This window comes from Triturus cristatus, chromosome 5_2 (genome assembly GCF_964204655.1).
Source record: "Triturus cristatus chromosome 5_2, aTriCri1.1, whole genome shotgun sequence".
NCBI lineage: Eukaryota > Metazoa > Chordata > Amphibia > Caudata > Salamandridae > Triturus > Triturus cristatus.
In genome coordinates, this window is record NC_140588.1 from 932,779,325 (window position 1) to 932,798,038 (window position 18,714).

General features: G+C 42.8%; 1 protein-coding gene across 3 annotated transcripts in view; it reads right to left on the reverse strand.

Annotated features, from left to right (window-relative positions):
* Nucleotides 1-18,714, reverse strand: part of TENM1 (teneurin transmembrane protein 1) — a 1,737,496-nt gene that overhangs the window by 606,946 nt on the left and 1,111,836 nt on the right. For all 3 annotated transcript variants that reach the window (XM_085608139.1, XM_085608140.1, XM_085608138.1), the window contains one exon: nucleotides 8,250-8,435. In XM_085608139.1, the coding sequence (XP_085464265.1) occupies nucleotides 8,250-8,435 (186 nt within the window). The remainder of the gene's footprint in view (nucleotides 1-8,249; nucleotides 8,436-18,714) is intronic.

Below are 18,714 nucleotides of genomic sequence, written 5' to 3' on the forward strand. Positions count from 1 at the left end.
TTGAGTGAGGAGAGCATCCCTATGATAGATGTACCTCCCAGTGCCAGGTGATGCAAAGGCCAATGTGCATAATGCACAATGTTTTTCAGAATTCTCCTGTTCCCTCATGGTGTGGTCCATGTTACATCTTATGTATGTGCAGGCATGTCATGCGTTTTTAGGTGACCTCTCTTACGAGGAGGAGCTCTTAGTTTTGAAGGTAGGTACTCCAGGAAAGAAAACAATGGATTAGCTTCTTGGAGTAGCTGGCCCATGTTACGTGCATCAAGAATGAGCATGACAGGTCTTCTGTTTTATTATTTAAATACAAGTTGTAGTAGGACAGAGGGGGCCCAGTGTGCGGGAAAAGGGGCAAAGAGCAGGGACGGCCGGTGCAGGCAAGAGCGGCGGGGCAGGGGAAGTCAACAGACAATGGAATAGCGGCGAGCGCAAGGTAAGTGATTTTATTTATTTATTTATTTTATTTTCCCTATTCCACCGAATGCACCTGGTAAAGTGTTCCAACTGCCCCCCCCCCCACCTGCGATGACCCAGTATATGTGGCTACATATATTGTGCATGGCAATTGTGCAATTAACAGGGCTAAGTGTCACTGTTTCTGTCATTCGCCACCATATTTTCAAAAAGAGTGGTACTAGTTGAAATGATTAATGTAAAAATAATTTTTTTACAAGGAGATGAAAGGAAAGAACAACTTTAAACAAGGCATTCAATTTCTTAGGTTTTTGTGTAATTTAGAATCTTGCATTATTCTAAGAATAGCTTCTCGTCTTGGTAGTCAATCTAAATCTCAGCCTGTGCTCTGCAGTGCCATTTTGTTCTGCACGTGTAAATATAGCATCTAATTGAGCCAGCCTGCTGCCAGAACCTTTACTGATCTGAACTTGAAGCTGCAGGGAAAGGGATTGAAAGAGCCACTCAGGAGTTGGAGTTTTTTTTGTGGGGTTATGTTTCGCTTCTCTTTTAACACAACCTCTTTAAAGTGGATCAGGTTGGAAAAAAAACTCCTCCTGGTGTCCATCTTGATTCTGGTGTTGGGTCTTCTGATTACACCTCTAATCACTAGCACACAATCCACAGTATTCACAATACCTCTCTCCAAATCTTATCGATACATCTTTATTCAGGGCCGGCGTTCGGGAGGAGGGATCGGTGCAGTGGCACCTGACGCTGAACGGTGGGGGGCGGTCTTTAGAAATACCTTATGGGTTAAAAAGACCCTGCTGTTGAATTCCTTGTTTGAGCAGCAGTGTTCAGGCAACCAATAAAATACCAAGATAACTCTGGTGATTAATGTTGCTGCTGAAGAGAGATGGAGTTTTCTCTAATAGCAGTTGTGACTCATCATAAAGTAGCGCATAGTGTTAACATGCCTGCTGCATTCAGATAACATGCCTGAATTGTATGTGGATAGGCCAGTGAGCTACTGCTTTTGCCATGGAAATCCTTTTGATACTTGTAGTTCATAAGTTACTATCCTATATAGCGCAGTGACCGATGAACTGTCATGAAAGAGCTGCATGCAAACTACATGGTATATGTTAGAACGTTATGTTTTTTTCCACCATCTTTCATTATCCCAATTTTGTTTATAGTAGTTTGTTTGGTTAGAAATGCATTCTTATTAGTAAAGCCAACCCCAACCACTGCAGTATGCTTTAAATCCTTAGTTTGTGCTTCTCCAGACCAAACACTCTTGAAAAATGCTACCTAAAAGTATGGATGGCACATGATTCCTACACCTTGTAATCCTCATTGTTTTATTTAACATTTCCTGTAGACTGATTTACACACGTATGATTCATTGACTCTGTATAATGCATGTGTGATGTAAAGTGCTCTGACATCCTACACTAGTATGAGTAGCACTATAAAACTAACCAAAATCCTATTAGAAAGGAGTTAGGGAGATGTGGGGCACCGTTGGAGGGTGGTAGTGAGGAAATACAAAAGAAGAAGCGAGTTATGGGGGGTGCCAAAAATATTGTCCCACCCGGCACTGTCAGCGGTAAAGTCAGCCATGCCTTTACTTATCTCCAAATTATCATTATACAAACATCTATTCTCTTAAATAGTATTATTCTGTATCTCAGGTACCCAGGAATCACACAAAATGTAAGAAGTAGAGAATAGGAGCAGCTGATATAATGCTCTTACAAAAAATGTAAATACTGTATGGGACACATTAATAGAGGAATTAAGATTTGCAGAGATTTCAAAAACTGAGGATTCAAACTTGTTTGTGCACTTGCAGGGACAAACCCCTATCTTGATTGAATTTGATCTGAATCTTTATGGATGCATTTGACATATGCCTTTTACATGATACAAAATTTTAGAGCAATAAAAGGCAGTCATGATTCTTGGCGAAGGGCCTATCATCCAGGTCCTGCCATGTAGAAGTGGGCTAACCACTGAAAGCTTGAGCCAGAAACCTGGCTCTGGCTCAGCTCGAGGGCCCATTGGAACCCGAAGCCCATAACAAGCCGAGCTTTCTCGTGGCTTTTGCCTGCCTCACTCCCTCTTCTCAGGATCTGGTGTTATGGCCAGAGTTGCTGACTGACGGAGTTGCTGACTGTGGAAGTGGGAAACCAGGTTCGAGTCCCGACGTCGGCTCAAAATCCGGTGATTGTGGCCAAATCACTTAATATCCCCAAGCCTAAAAACAATGCACGCGACCCTGTGCAGTGTAACTGGTGCTCAAATAAAGTGCTCAGCCTTCGTGTCCAGTTTGTGCCACATTTTAAAACTTCCGAAAAATGCACTAACTTGTAAAAACAAAGCCATTTACTAAATTGCTTGTTCCCCTCATAAATTGCATAAAAGCACATTCAAATATGGGAGTTCAGCCTGCCAGTTGTACAAAGCTATCCTTTTAACAAGTACTTCTCAGTTTAGTGCTATAATGTGCCTTAGAAATGACAAAGCTTCCTTGTTAATAAATTACACTTTTTGGGAAATTTTAAGAGAATTTATCATAATTTACATTATGTTTATTGCAGGATTTACATATCAAATTTCTTGAGGGCTCAGCTCGTGCACAGGCTCTAAGATCCGAGCTAGTCCCTTGGCTCGCCTCTGGCTCAGCTCACCCTGTTAATTTGATGGCTCGCCCACACTCGCACGCAATCTGTGGGTGCAGCAATTCTAACAGGATGGTGGAATTTGTTCAATCTCAATTTTAAAGTTAAGTTGGGTTTATGGGCTCAGTTCTAACTGAAAATAAAGGTGAACATCCACAAATGTGTAATTGTTTAGATGTTCCCATTCCCCACCCTGGAAATAGTTGTAAATGTTGTTCTAGCAAGCAAGAGATTAAATGCATTTTCAGGGTGAAAATAGGAAGGGAACCACCTCCCCCTTGTTAAGAGCATGTATAGGAAGGGGTTCCTCCATAGGTAAATTATTTTCCAAATGGAAAAACAAAAAAAATCTTTAAGTAAAGAAAAGTATATTTTTGTTACATATCTTGCACCAAAACCTCAACCTGGTTGATTTTAATTTGGATATATGTTACTCGTAATAGCCCCATATATCAAAGACTGATGCAAATTTTCAAGAATATTCATGGTATTGTTTGATGATCCCATAAAAGCTGAGTACTTGCTCAAAGCCTTAGAGTAACTTTTTTGGAACACATTTCAGACTTTTTTCTTTGCTCTCTGTAAATTGAGCCCATTAACTTCTTTTTAGCCTAATGCTTTCAATAAGGATGAACTGACAGATGACTTTTTTCATTTTCGCAGCTCTGTACACATTGGTTCATAAGTGAATGTTGTAGTGACATTGAATGTTGAGCTATGGGGATAAAGGCCACAAGCGTGATCTCCCACAGCCCAAAATACCTGAAGCCTTAGCGGTAAACTGGTTTCTGTGGAGAAATCCTGGTCACCATTGTTAGCCAAGTTAAGCAGCAAGGCTTTATTCAGAAAAATGCATGTGAAACATGAGCAATAGCACCAAAACAATAATAAGCTTATGAAATAAACAACCTAAAGTTTCAAAATCAGACTTGATAAGGAGAGAAAACATAGAATTAAAAAATATACAAAAAAGAATAAAATTGAATTCAGAGATCAGGAGTTATCGTATAATTAAAAACTCCTCATATGAAATAATGGACAAGTAGAATTCAATGTTACTTTTGGATTACAAAGACCAAGACCTTGTCATTCACCATCGCATAACCATGATGGAGGTTTACCTGAGTAAAAGGTGTGGATTCATTCCCGTAAAAACGTTTACAGTTTTAGTTGTACTTTGAACACATTTGTCGGATGGAAACCTTCCTTAAGGCACCTCTGCAATCTGTGGCTGTACAGGAATGCACCAGGATGAATATGCTTTTTTATGGTCCTTCAATATCCCCTGACTGAGACAAACTCTTCCTATGTAGTAACCAAAGTATAATCTTGTTATAGGGCTCTTGTCACTATGTTGTGTTCTCCAGAAAAGTAATATCTAATTGAAAAAGCTTTGCAACTTGTTTTCTGGTGTTCCAGATGTATTCAAACTGCCAGAAATGATTCTAAGAGAGTGGATGGTTTATGTTGTAGGATGGCTTCCCACAGCTCCATATAAATTCTAGATCAAAATGACAATTTGCACCTGGTAATTGGGTTTCTTCTGTTGCAGCATCAGTTCCCATTCTCAGCAGTGCTTTCTTCACTTCATAAACACAAGGAAAAAATGTTGAATGGGCCTGGAGTAGAAAGTTTAGTAGGAGCTAGTCTTCCTGTTCTCTGCATTAGGCATGCAATGATCTCTGTCTCTGGTTCCTTCTGCACTTTCTAGACATACACAATCTGGTCCACAAAGGAAGCATGGTCCAATGGCTTGACTCCCTGTCATTGGGGTCAACAAGAGGCTACCGTTCTTTGCCATGAAGAGCTGGAAACCAAATCTCTTTGCATTCTTCAGCTCTCTGATTAAGGGGGTCAAGCAGGGTAAAGAACAAGACCCAAGGTTTAAGCTACAGAACAAGACACAGGAAACATTCAGAGCAAAATGTTAATGGAGTGTAATCAGCAGACACCCTGCCAAGGAATATAAACCTCCTTTTGCTTAACACAGTACCTTACCTTCAGGCAAGGGATATTAAACAGTTCAATACATGGATGAATAGAATATACAATCAAACTTTAATAGTAGTATAGTATAAAGTCATTTATTAGTCAATAAAAACCATATACATTATAAAATGTATGATTGACATCATGAATAAAAAGATAAAATGAAGGAAAACAAGCATTGATATCGAATCACTGTCAGCAGGAGCAATTTTAGGTGCTGACTGATTATGACAGTTTTTGCAAAATAGCGAATAAAGTGCAACAGTGCTGCACTTCTGTTTTGTTTGCCAATAGCCAGTATAAAGTAAAAGCTGATGAGCCCTAATTCCATGTAGCTGCCTGTGCCAGTCCATTAATATAAGCTTGACAAAGGCCTATGCTGTGTACAAAATTACGCGTAAAGTGCAATAGTGCTGATAGTTGGTCAGACGAGATGTACAGATAAACTAGAGCAAATATCCAACCTGACAGGATAGGGAACCGACAAACACAAGTTATCTCTAGCAGCCCACGTGCTGCGAAAGGTGTCTCTGGGATTCTTGACAGAGCCTTTCTTAGCCGTCCACTTTGACCCCTGCCTATGTCTAAGTGGTCACTTTAGCAATTGATTTAAAGACGTCCAAGAAATGTACCAATCGAATATTGAGCATTGTGTTTCTTTGATCTAACATCTCAATTAGTGCTGATCTAAAAGATCTGATTCCTAATGCATTAATACTCCTTCTCTGATGACCAAAATAGGGCAAATGCGGATGCCGTGCTGCAGGATTTCATCTGCCTGATGACATAACCAGCATTTCTGGTACCTCCTTTGGCCTTCTCCCCTACATTGTGGTAAGAAATCTAGATTGGAATGTCACAAAGTCTCAGAACCAGTAATTCCTGTTTGATCTTCAGGGAGTAAGTGGCTTCCAAAAGGGGGAGCTCTTTTTGGACATCGTAGGATTTTATCACCAGCCACCCATGTGACTGCTTAGCCACGTTATTGTCCTACCAACTTTGCACCATGATAGATTTATTTACCGCTCTTCAAAAGATTTGACCGGATGTATTTAATTTCCATAGCTTTCCCAATTCAAGCTTTTCAATGCTTCTTTCGAGGTAATTTTTATATTCACAATTCCCCCTTTGAAGACCAGACTAAGTCAGCCAATGAGCCCTCTGTAACTGACCACAGTTAGTGGCAGCATTTGACAAATGCTGCAGGCCTAGCAAGGGACTGTTTTATCAGCAAAAACTCTAGCCTAATTTGGGTAGGCGATGCTGGTCTCAATAGCAGGAAAATTGATAATAGGATCTTATCACAATTTTGTCCAGGAGATTGGCCTCCACACCCATCATTATTTCTGCTCAGGATGAGAATGCAGGTATCAATTTAGCCTTCATTACTTTGGCCATTGGCTGAAGATTGGTCTCCCAGATGGATTTTTCAATGTAAAGTTATATTTAAGGACTTGCGCTTTTGCTTTCATAGACTCCTTTTGGGGTGTGAATGTAGCCCTGGAGTCTATCTTGACACCTAGGTAACACATATGTAGAGGTTTCATCAATTGTAGCTCCTGGATGATTTTTTTTATTTTTGTTAGACTTTATTATCTATACACAAAATATGTGAATTTCGAAACATATTCATAACAGAATGTAAACATTTTGTTTTTATCAATGTCACACTTTGAACAAGCAGGCCTCTCAAGTTTGCTGCACAAAATAGAGTTTTTAGCATGTTAGCATGTAAGCTGTTTTAGATGGAAGCAGAGAAAATATTACTTCTGAACTTTGGGCAACTGCAACAATTATTCACACATCATTGCAGTAAATGTTTACTTTTTTTAGATGCACATGAAGAAATTATACCATAATTCTTGTATTCAATATAGTTTGCAACTACAAAAATCTTTTTTTAGTCATTAGACGTGGTATACCAAAAAGTCACTCATGACAACTTTATACCGTAAATGTTTTTTCTTTTCACAAACCGCACCTGTACTTAGATGCTGATCAGTAGGCCTCGGTGCACATGAATTCAAATATAAAATATCTGAGAATATAATAGCATATTAAATTTGATGGAATTGGAAGTAACGAGGCAAAAGGATGATTTCCTCAGAGATGTTAGCTAGAAAATCAATTATACCCCACCCTCCAGCCTGATCTTATCATTCTAAGTCAAATCTACTAAATATTCCTGCCCAAAGAGGCATATTCTGTCTGACACCCTAATCTTCTGAAGGGGAAGTTTCTTATTTTATGTACACACATATAAAGAATGTACATGAAAGGACATGATGGTGAACATTACTTGGGCTATTTTGCTCTGCCATTTGCAACAAATGGTCCTTAAAAAAATCCTTTTCAAGGATGACCAGTGCAAAAATTGTATTCTGAATTAATCAGTGAAAATGTTATGCATGCAGACAAAAATGTCTGACACTGGTACAATGATTACATTTATGTTGTACAAAAGTTGCTTATATATTTATTTTATATAAATTATTCTCTACTTCTAAGCTCGCTAAGTTCTGCCACATTCTTTCATGGTTGACCTTGACTTTTGGAGTCTTTTTTTTATTTCCATTGTCAACTTGGTCTATATTGACTTTTATACTTAAGATCTCTGACATCCAAGTTCCAATTCACACAAAGGTTGACATCCTAAATCACACGAGACCTATCACCTCGTCCACCTTTATTTAAAAAATTCTCAGGAAAATCTTTCCTTTCATACCACACGATCTTCCAAAAACTGTTATTTCTAAACTCCTGTACTTCTCAACTAAGTAAAAGGATTGCATATGGAATAGAAATCATATTTTAGAATGTGTGTTAGTGTATATGAATTTTAGGACTATGTTACTTTAAAAAAAATCTTCTGATGAATTATAATCGTTTTGACGTATAATAATCTTGGATATTTCATAATAATGTTAATAAATAAATCTATATTGCAATGTTTTGTGGTACAGTGGGAAACAAATTGTTAATACATTATTGCTGCATAGAAATTTAGAGGGGGTAGGATTATTTGCTGGTGCAATCAGTGTCATCCTGCCCCATGATTTCTCCTTTCAAAATGGCATCACTTGAAAATGAATTGACAAGCCACTGCATATTCATAGGGCATTTTGCTTCGGATGAAGTTTATACAGCATCATACAATAATCTATCAAATCATCCTACCAACGGTGCAATGGTCTCCTTCCCAGCCGGGGCTGCATTCACACTTTCCATCTCTGCATTGGCCATGTTCAGCACAATGTGGGTGGCATGCACGCTCATCACAGTTCATTCCTCCCCAACCTTCTTCGCATTGGCATAACCCTCCGGAACAGATGCCATGACTGCCACAGTCCAATAAGCACACCTCTAAATAAAGAAGAATATAAACCCATTAAAACATGGTAGAGAAATCTATATGTTAAACTTGTGCAGTGAAAACACTCAAACTGATTAACAAAGCTTTCCTGTGAGCAACTGTGTCTTACTTCTAATTTGGTGTGAATTACTAATCTTTCAGAACTGATTAACAATTGATGTTGTGTCTTATTCTACAGTATGCATGACTTACCTGCGAATTCTTTCAGAGAATGATGTTCACTCACAGTAAAAAAGCTTTATGAATCAGATCAATGAGTAAGCATGTCTTGCTATTATAAATTGTTGATCTAGTCATACATAAGTTTCGATTAAGACACCACAGACCAGATTCAATAATATTTCTTGGAGTACTTGCAATTTATTTCTGTCTTCTATTTGAATCACTCCCAATTTCCAGAAATTATTCACCAAGCATTTTCTGTGAGGAGTTGTTTCTTAGTCTCTACTAAGGTTTTTCTTAGTCATGAATTCCCTGGAGTAAGACATGCTTACTCAGATCAGTTAGCAAGCTGGATGAAGGCATAAAGGGCCTGATTCAAACTTTATACGTAAGAAGTTGTATCTTACCTCTGTGTTAGGTATGTATTACTGCTCATCCCTTATTTACCAATTGTTTTTTGTGACTAGTTTTGCCTTCCTTTCCTCTCAAACCTGAATCTGAATGCCACTGTCATATCCGCAAAGTATATTATATGAGTAGTTGTGTCTTACTCCAAGCTAATGTGTTATTCATATTTTCTACAGTGAGACATTTTTAATAATAATAATAACAAAATTCCACAAGTAATTCATATCCAAGATAGAAGTGTAACATAAATGCTCACCGAAAAATTCTGAAATAGCATGTTTTCTGGTGCCTATTTAGATTGTGTCAGGCTTCTAAACGAGATAGTTACTGCTGCAGAATAGTGCATATGTAGTTGGACTTGCCAATAATAAAATCTGTTTTTATTAATGGTGTGATTGCATTATAAATCTGGATGTTTCCAAGATCACTTGAGCAGTTTTGCCAAAGTGAAGATTATTGGCTTGATGTTAGAAACTGGGTTACTGGTTGACTGGGGTGTGAGCCCTGGTCAAGCAGCAACCACAATCCTAGTCAGGGTAAGGCTCAAGCAACCCCCAAATGAACTTGCGCTCCACACCTTGGTAGCTTGGCACAGGGCAGTCAGGCTTAACTTAGAGGCAATGTGTAAAGTATTTGTCCAACACTTCAAATAGTAAAACTGTGAAAATATCACACAAAAAGTCCCCACACCAGGTTAGAAAAATAGAGTTTAAGGTAATAAATAAAAGAAGACCAAAATGACAAATATCTAATTAGTAGAACAGGAGATATTGAATTTGAAAGTTTTTAGAGAAAACTGCGCCAACGGTGGATATCTGTACGTGCCTGACTGGGACAAAGCCTCCTCAAGTTCATGCCAATTGTAATGAAACGTAGGCCGGCTACAGGGACCCAGTTAGGCTTGCTGAACAAAAGTACCTTAAATCCTGTATTGCGGAATGGTGCGTAGGTCCCCGTAAAAGATACATTACGCAGCCGAAGCAGTGAATTGGTTCTGAAATTCTGCGAGGCTGAGATGTACGGTCCTGTAGTGTCATCACTGAGGATCCTGTCGATGAGAACTGTTAATGTGGAGGACGGTGTTGATGATGCGGAGTGCAGTCGAGGTGATGGATTTTTTCCATAGAGCTGCGATGCGGAGTCCGATTCCATCGTCGAATCTGCCATTGACCAGGGTTGCGAGTGCCTGCACTGAGGATGCGTAGCACAGTTGAGAAAATGCACCAGTTCCAAGAGCTGCGATGTGGGTCTTTGCAACAGGCCCAATCCAAGCAGCAGTGGCGATGTGTCAATTCTGCTTCTGTTTAGGCTACACGGCATAGGAGATGTGTCGGTACCACTGGATCCACAGAGGCTGATAAAGAACCATAAGCTCTCTGGGTTCTGGTTTCAAGAGATGCAGGTCCAGTCCTTCATCACCCATTAGGGCAGCAAGTAGCAGGTCAGAACAACAGGGCTGAAGTTCCTTAAGTGCAGCAGTCCAGCAGAGTGGAAGTCCCTGCAGCGCCACTGCTGCCCTTCTTCCTAGCCGAGTATCCACAGATCCAGTAGGGTACTGAAGAGTTGGTATCTGAGGTCTTTTATACACAGTTGTGCCTTTGAAGTGGGGAGGAGCTTCTAGAGGCATGTCTTTGAGGTGCACAGATGCCCTGCCTTCTGGCCCTTGCTCCAGATTCACTACATGGGGGTATGCAGCTGTTTGTGTGGAGACAGGAAACCGCCTATTCAGGTGTAAGTGAGGCTGGTCCCAGCTCCTCCCTCCCACCCTGCCAGTGATGACCCATCCAGTCACACCTTATCTCCCATTGTGTCTGGCTGTCTAGGAGGAATACACAAAGCCCAACTGCCAACGCCACTTAGTCATGCGACCCAGAGACGGGGTTGCAGACACCAAATGGTTAAGGCGAGAAAATGCCAATTTTCGAAAAGTGGCAGTTTTCAGAGCTGTAATTTAAAATCTGACTTCACCATAAGTTAGAATTTTAAATTAGGGTTCCAGAGGCACCATAAATGAACTGGTGATCTCTTCTGATTTGGAAATTACACTCATAAAACGTAATAAGGTAACTTCAATGTTATCCTATGGGAGAGAAAGGCCTTGCAGTAGTGTAAAATGAATTTAACTACCAGGACATGTAAAACTTAAACGGCCATGTCCAACCTTTTAAATATGCTGCACCCTGCCCTTTCGCTGCCCTGGGCCTATGCTAAGGGTGACTTATATGTAACAAAAAGGAAGCTTTGACCTGGCAAAAGGTTTATTTTGACTGGTTGAAATGGCAGTTTCAAATTGCACATGCAGACTCTGCAATGGCAGCCCTGAGACGTGCTTCAAGGGCTACTTCAGTGGGTGGCACAACTGGTGCTGCAGGCCCACTAGTAACATTTAATTCATAGGCCCTGGGCACATGTACTTCCACTTTACTGGAGTCTTTCAGCACTGGCAAGCAGTAGTAAAGTATGCAGAGTCCTAAGACCAGCAAAAAATGAAAGTCTGCATCTTTAGTCAGGTGGACTTCAACTGATATACACCTATGTACAATGACACATCAGCTCAAAAAAGAATACAACACAACTTTATGCAACAAATCAACAGAGTGTAATGGGAGATGGTCAGAACAACGCAGGTAGAGTCATGCATGTCCGAACAATGCAAGCTCAACAAAGGTTCCTTTAACCACCCATATGCGTGGTTAAGGCAGTGCGCGGTCTAGCTGCTGGAATGGGTGGGTCCAGGACAAGGAAGGATCGGGAGAGGACGCGTGAGGTAAGTGGGGCTGGAGCCATGTTTTGCTGAGGGTGGGTCAGGGTAGTTTTTAAGGGTTGGGTGGTAGTTTTCAGGGCTATGGGCCTGGAAAGTTTTTAGGGCTTGGGGGGTCAGGGTAGTTTCTAGGGCTTGGGGTAATTGGGAAGTTTTTAGGGCTTGAGGGGTCAGGTAGTTTTTAGGGCTCGGGGGTTGGGGTAGTTTTTAGGGCTTGGTGAGCAGGGATGTTTTTAGGGCACAGGGAGGGAGTTGGTTTTCAGGAGGGAGGGGGAATTTGAGGTCTCAAGGCCGGGGCTTGGCAAACCGTTTTAGGGCCCTGGTTGGGGGGCAGCCATCAGGGTACATGTTAGTGCTGGGGCAGCCAAGTTGTTAGTGCTCGGGGAAAAGAGTTGGTTTTGAGGTGGAAAGGGGGTCGTTTTAGGTCTCAGGGTGGGGGATTCAGCGACCGTTTAAGGGCTCAGAGCGAGGGGCAGGGATCGGGGTACTTTTTATGGCTTTGAGACCCGTTTTAGGGCTCAGGGCGGGGGGAAGTCTTAACCACTAATATGTCTTTGCCGTACATGCGTTAACAATGCATATTTCATTGTAAAGGTATGTGTGGTAAAAGCATATGTGTGATCAATACTTGCATGGGTAAGATCGAATGGAATCAGCATGCGTGGTTCCGTCACACAGCCGAGTGTAACACAACCTAACACAGCAATACATTGAACTTGCGGTATGTTTAATTTTTCTGAATTAAGGCTGTGTCACTGTAGTGTGGTGCGGTGTGCTATTGGTGTGCTCCTGTTTTATTAAGTTGTACTGTTTTTGTATTATCAGTGTGTTGTTATTTTATTGTTCTATGTTGGTTGTGTTGCATCATTGTCTTGTTTCTTGTCATGATATTGATTTTCTCCTGAAATGTTATTGTTATTTTGCAGTTTTGTTGTATTGTTATTGTTGCAGGCGTTTACACATACTGCTAGCTGTGCAGATGAAAGCAACACATTCCAAACAGTTCAAGTGCAAAGAAACCATGTACCACTGCAATGTTTGGTAACAAATTGGTTTTAAACACCAATGAGCCCAGCACCAATAATGGAATGAACTAGCATTCCACTATGGTATTGAATTAATAATTTTTGCTAGAATTGTATATCAGAAACTTTCATGTTTTGCAGGATCCTTAAAATGTGAATACTCTTTACAAAGGCGATCACTAGAGTTCATATGAGAGTCACCATTTCAGGGAAGCACCATTTTAAACTGCTCATGTCAATGTTACCCTGGTGGCTTTTCTTAGGTTCAACACTTTCATTATCATGAGGGTCACTTAAGATAATGATGTACTAAGTTTTTTTTATAAGGTTCCTGATTTTCACTTTTTCATAAAATGGTCCAATTTACCTTTACCTTCATACACGCAAAGATTTATGGAGCACTGCAAAATAATTTTTCTCACATTCAGAATTCTTTTTCTCTCTCTTCAAATCCAGCGAGCATGAAAGCTGTATGCTGACTCCTTCTCTGCAAGTTTAAAACAGTGTTTATTTGCATAATATAAATGGGATGTAGAATGTGCCTCTGCAAGTTTTTATTTTGCAACATTAATTGTTGCAAAAGTCATGATTTTTGCATAAGTAAGCAAAGCGCAAAACCTTGAAACCTTTTTCAAATGTACATTTTGCATAGACGGTCACACAGATGGTAAAAATAATTATGCAGAACTCTGCGAAGTGCAAAAAAAACTCCACCGCGCTACGCGGAGCTCCGCAAGCGGCGGAGTGCGTTAGATAAATGCCGTTCGTGGTGATTTTCAGTGCCTGATGTTTGTCCGCATTGTGCAATTATCGCAAACAGCACAATGCACAAAGCAAGTGGCCACAAGCGGGTGCTGCTTCCTTTCTGCCGCTCGAGTAGATTCTTTACTCTAGCAGCAGTTTCCTCAACACGAACGGACGGTTTCTCAACACGAGCGGTCACAAGCATACACAACCACTCTCAATGAGAAATCCAACCGCCCGGATTGAGAGATCTCACTGGGAGTTCGATTTTCCACGCTCTCGCTCGCCAACTTGACATTGACGATCGTGAACGGGAAAACATCTTGCCAGGAGTTGGATTTTTCTCGCTCCTCACCAACTTGATGTTGACAAGCGCGAAGGAGAAAAAAAACTCTGCTCCGCATAGTTTTCCAGAACTCCATGAGCTCCGTGTAACGCGGGGTGCAGAAAACTCCACAAACTCCGCAAGTGGAGTTCACCGCCCAGGCTTAGTGGTAACTTAAACTAGCAATTTGTACTCCTAAGTTGATGATTACAACCCCCAACAATTATTTTACCACTGATGTCATTTGACAACCATGACAGCTGAACTTTAAAACTTAATCACTCTTTTTATTGTGTAGGTTTGTTTCTGTCTGTCATTGGTCTCTGTTTGATATGCTGCGCACACCTTAGAATGTTCAATAAAAATTCTGCGCCATAGACTTTTTGTTTTCAAATATCAAGTATTTAATATCTTAATATTGGTTAAAGTCATAGTTGAGTGATAAAGTTTCACATTATGTAGAGGGGGTACGGGTCAAAAGTGGTGTGAGGGTTATTTCCATACTCTTTGTGATTTTGATGAAATGACACCGTTGATAACTTTGGGCCTGATTTTTTTCTTGGTGGTAAGCATAGTGCACTGCAATGGCAACAGAGCATGCTTACCACTAAGATAATGGTCCTTCTGACCTTTTTAGATGCGGGTGGACCATAGGTTTAACCATGATGGAGACTACTCTGTCTCCGCCGTTATTAAAACCCCTTCAACGGCCCTGTTGAGTAAGGGCCGTCAGAGGCAGACCTAAAATTCTGCTCTCCAGATTTAGATAGATGAAAAACCCTATTGGTAAGGGCAGTCAAAACTGCTAAACACTCCCCTAGCCATGTGAGAGGGCTTCCATGGTGAGGGGAGCACGCATCTTTTTTATTTCCATCATTTTTGGGGTTTTCTTTTTGAAAATAAAAACAGAAAACTGTTGAGTTGTGGTCATTTATAAATCTAGCGGGTGGTCCCTCGCCCAGAACAATGGAGTAATTGTCTCACGTGCCCTGGCAAAACAACAAACTATGAGCCAGAAAATAAATCGAGCCCCTTGTGTTTTGAAACAGTCTGCTTCTTTTCAGTGATTTACTACATTAGGTTGTTGGCTATCATCTTGATATATTGTATTTAAATGTTGTCATGTGTTTATTTACGGTTTTGTATACCAGAAAGTAGAGCAAAATAGGTGCAGAGCACTTTGCAGATAACCATACTGCATGAAGAGAAATGAGTTACATATTAACAATATATTAACAATTAACACTACTATACAAATTGGTCATATTAACATGAGAAAAATATGCAAATATGTCGATGTACAGCAATTGCGTTAAAGAACGGCACAATAGGGGACTGCCATCAGACATTCTCATTCAGGGTTGATTAATATACGTTTCCAACCACAGCTATTCTATGTAAATAAAAAAATTAAAAAAGTACATATATGTTATGCATGCGCCCATCGTGCACAATCAAACTCAGTGAGGTGTGCTTGGGTACACACCTGTGCTGAGTATTCCTCTCCAATCACTATTCTGTCACAAAGCTTGAGAGATGGAAATGGAATTGGAGGTAGCTATTGGATTTACAGCCTTTGAAAAGCAATGTAATTTCTTCTTTATGCACCAGACTCATGAATACTCCCGTTCAACTACACCTCGCTCTGTTCTGTATTCCATCTAACTTTGAAAAAAATGCATTAACCTTACAAGCAATGTTATAGCAATTGACAACTGTGTATGTTAAAATTCAACCATCTTTGTTTGTGCTTATTCTGTTCTGGATGGTGAATATATTCATATGCTTTTCAATATTTGCTATTTCCGCAGAAAGAATTTACACTTTATGCAACTTTCACTCAGCTTTCATTGGAAAGCATTCAATGAAATGTACGTAAAGTGTAGTAGTGTATCATTCCATCTCAATCGATACAAAATGAAGCATAAACAATAATATGATTAATCTGTCTGTTTGTGACTATCTTTGTCAGCCAAACTATAACTATATCTCTTCATAAATATCAATAGATTTTAGATTTATATTGAAATTGTAAAATAATGAAATAATATGAACCTTTACTATTAAACTTATTTGTCACTATTCTGCAATAGCATTTTTTTTTTTTTTTTTGAAACCGTTTATTGCAATCTCAAATATATACAGGTATGGGCCTACAACCTTCCGGCCGGCCGCTAAAGTGACGATAGCAAATGACATACATACAACGAGGCACTTGGCTTTGCATAGACATTAAGGCAGGAGGTATCAACAACGCGGGCCATATGGCTCTGAGCCCACAATACGGTTTCATTTTATACAACACAACAACATAAAAAACCCCACACCCGCAAGGCAACCCACGATCGAAAGTGGCAGCACGTGCTCCTCAAATGGGGGACCCCAATCCATCCACAAAAAACCCCCGAGAGGGGAAGGGAAACAGGTCCGGGACTGGGAGAACACTGTGCTCGGGACTGAGGGAGGGAGTAAACTAGGGGGATGGAGCTGGTGAAGCGGGTGGCAACAACGGCGGTTCGCAGATACCCCCGCGGTGGGCGTTCCAGGGGCCCCATATCTTCACCCATGCCCCAGGCTTACCCCGCGCCACATAACCACCTTTTCTCGGAACATGCACCAATCCATGTGTTCTTTCCAGGCCGACACCGCCGGGGGCCTCTGGGATCCCCACAGCTGTGCAACGTCCCGTTTAGCCACCATATAGCCCAGAGTCACCCATCGCGTCTGCGGAACCGAGTAATCGGTCGATTCCCACACATTCAGCAAACATCTCCTCGCTTCAGGCAACAGCGCGACATGCGTAACCGCTCGCAGGACCTCATGCACACCACGCCAGAATCGCTCCACCCTCGGACATTCCCACAGAATGTGTAAAAATGTCGCTGAAGCACCACACCCACGCTTACACAATCCGTCCTCGGCATAGCCCATACGCAGAAGCCTTGGCCCCGTCATGTACACCCGGTGGAGTATCTTAAGCTGGACGAAGCGAAGGCGAGCCGGGATGGCCACCTCCTTCGGAGAGGCCACCGCGGAAATCCAGTCCTCGTCGTCCAATTCCAGCCCATCGGCAACCCAGGCCTCGCGGAGGCCAGTCAGTAAGCCCGTGCGATCATTTATCAATTTCTTGTAAATGAGGGAGATCGTGCTGTCCGGAACATGGCCATCTAGCACTCGATCCTCCAGGGGGGAGGACTCCGGGATGGAGGCCGCGTCTGGGAAGACGGAGCCCAGTGCGTGACGGACCTGCAGGTACCGAAAGTATTCACTGCCCCGCAGCTGAAACTCCGCCTGCAGCGTCTCAAATGTTTTGAATCCTCCCCTCGTCCAGAGATCCCCCACTGTACTGATGCCTATCGTGTCCCACTGCTCGAAGCCCTTCGAGGTCCACAAAGAGCCCAACCTCTCAGACGCATACAGCGGTGACGCCCGGGTCAAACGGTCCTTCCAGCCCATAGCTGCATTAGCCGCGTGCCATACTCGCACAATGACACGCGTGGGTCCCGTCAAGCGGGAATCGGGCACGCTAGCATAGAGCTCTCGATTGTAGTCGCCACCGGGCAGGAGCATCTTGTCCATTTCAAATGCCGGGTTTAGGGCGGGCCCATAGAGGCCATGATTAATTGCAGCTAACTGGGAGGCCCAGTAATACCGTTTAATGTCCGGGAGGGCAATCCCTCCGTCGTACCACGGGAGCGTCAACTTTGCCAAGGCTATACGCGGCCTCCCGTCCCAGAACAGGCGGCGCTGTAAACCTTCCACTTCACGGAAGTAGCGCGCTGGGACCAAGTCCATAGTGTTCTGGAGGGCGTACAGGAAGCGCGGCAGTGACATCATCTTGAACAACGCCGCCCGGCCAAGCGGCGAAAGCGGCAAGCGCCGCCAGTGCGCGACATCCTCCTTCAAGCGCTGGAGGGGGGGAAGCAAATTTCGCTCGTAGCGGGCCACCGGGTCCAGCGTAATGTAGACACCCAAGTATCGAAATCCCTGCGAGGCAATCTGGATCGGACAGCCCTGCGGGAGGACAGGAGCCTCCCCGGAAAGCACATAGACACAGGATTTGGCCCAGTTGATGACAAGGCCTGAATTGCGGCCAAAAGAGCGCAACACATCGACCAGGACAATCAGTGATTTGCGCGGGGAGGCTAAGTACAAAAGGATGTCGTCTGCATAGAGGGACACGCGGTCCTCATACTCGGGGGTCCAACGGAGACCTCGGATAGAAGGGTGCCACCGCAGCCACTCTGCCAGGGGTTCCAAGGCCAGTGCGAACAGGAGCGGCGACAGGGGGCAACCCTGTCGCGTGCCCCGTCCCAGCCCGAATGGGGCCGAGACTCGACCGTTCACCACCACCTGCGCAAGTGGGTCCGAGTACAACAGTTTGACCCAGCTGATGAATCCCGGCCCAAAGCCAAATTTCGCCAGCATCGCCCAGATGTACGGCCACTCGAGTGTGTCGAACGCCATAGTGGCGTCCAAAGACGCCAAGATGGCCGGCTCCCGCACGAACGGAACACGCGCTAGCACGCCGTGCAGGCGTCGCAGATTAAGAGCCGTATTGCGATGGGGAATAAAGCCGGACTGGTCTTGGTGGACCAGGTCGCCCACCACGCCGACCAGCCGGTTGGCGAGCACCTTGGCGAGAATTTTAGGCTCCGCATTCAAGAGCGAGATAGGCCGATAGGATGTGACCCGGTCTCGCGGTCTCCCCTCCTTGTGGATGACCACGATGGTAGCCAGACGCTGGTCCGGCGGGAGGGAGCCCCGCGAGTGGGCCGCAAGGAACATTGCGCGGAGGTGGGGTGCCAGTACATCCGGTCGCAGCTTGTATAACTCGATAGGAA